General features: G+C 47.0%; 1 protein-coding gene across 1 annotated transcript; it reads right to left on the bottom strand.

Moving 5' to 3' along the window:
* Window positions 1–537: 537 nt before the first annotated feature.
* PHALS_10181 (uncharacterized protein) lies at window positions 538–778 on the bottom strand (the record flags this gene model as incomplete). Its single annotated transcript, XM_024725560.1, has 2 exons — window positions 538–618; window positions 680–778. 2 exons carry the CDS (start codon window positions 776–778, stop codon window positions 538–540), a joined length of 180 nt encoding a protein of 59 aa, XP_024576325.1.
* Between the last annotated feature and the right edge of the window lie 274 nt (window positions 779–1,052).

The raw sequence follows: 1,052 nt of genomic DNA, 5'->3' as shown, positions 1-1,052 counted from the left end.
TTTACCAAAGGATAGTACGGATCCAAGGGATTCCGTAGGATCGACGATCCACTCCGTGAACTTAGCACTCTCTTGGTGTAGCTTCATTCAGAAGCGATGACGCGTTTATCTCTTCGTCCGGTCGTACAATGACCATTTCGACCAAATCGCCTGCCTTCAAGGCACTGCCGAACTCTTCAAGCGACATCTCGTCTGGCTCCAGAGGAGCATCTACTGCAGGCATAACCTCGAGGCGGAAGTCGCCATCTTCCTCCCTCGTCATACCGTTGACGAGGGTGTATAACTGTGCACCCTCTTCTGCAGTAGACATACCCTGGATCCGGGTCGATGCCCGGCGTCTTGCAGCTAGCATATGGCGTCGCTGTCGCATCTTCACAGAGGTTTTATGTCGCGGCGATACCAGTGTCAGCACGCGCTCAGCTTCGTTCAGTGTTAGCCCCACTACCTATTCCACCGAAGCCCTGATGTTATTAATACATCAGATGAAGAGCTGCTGGCTCCGCAGAACCATTTTGTTTTTGACATGCTGATCATTACTTACGAATACCAATTAAACATACCGTTCTGACATCCGTTTAAACTTGAGCAGAACTGCAACTTTGATAACGAGTTTAAGTACTTCCAATTTAAAAAAAATAAAAAATATGCATTGGAGTCGATGCTGTGTTTCTGAAGGAACCATTTGATGACTAAACGCATTTGAAGCGAGCTCAGCGTCGCCTACTGCAATAGCAAAGAGATGGTTTCGGGCAATTTTACAATAACTTTTAATCAGCATCAGTTCGAAGATCCAGGAGGAAGAGTCAGAAAACAAACTTGACGTTTTCTATTACGACGGCATGTCGCTGCCCCCAGCGAGTATCTCTTGTGGAACGGGTATTAATAGGTATACGATGATGTCCCTGTACCGGAGCCGGTGGAGACTAGATGTTTTAGTCTCCAGTACCAGGGCCGGTGAAGTTGAAGAGAAATTGTGTGTAGCAGTGTCCAGCGGAGACGGGTTACTATAAGTTGTAAGTAAAAGGACCAGACCCTAAAGTTATAAGAGTTGC

Source organism: Plasmopara halstedii, assembly GCF_900000015.1.
Source record: "Plasmopara halstedii genome assembly, contig: Scaffold_444, whole genome shotgun sequence".
NCBI classification, from domain to species: Eukaryota; Oomycota; class Peronosporomycetes; order Peronosporales; family Peronosporaceae; genus Plasmopara; species Plasmopara halstedii.
The sequence above is the reverse complement of the archived record's forward strand: the minus strand, read 5'-3'. Positions and strand labels throughout refer to the sequence as shown.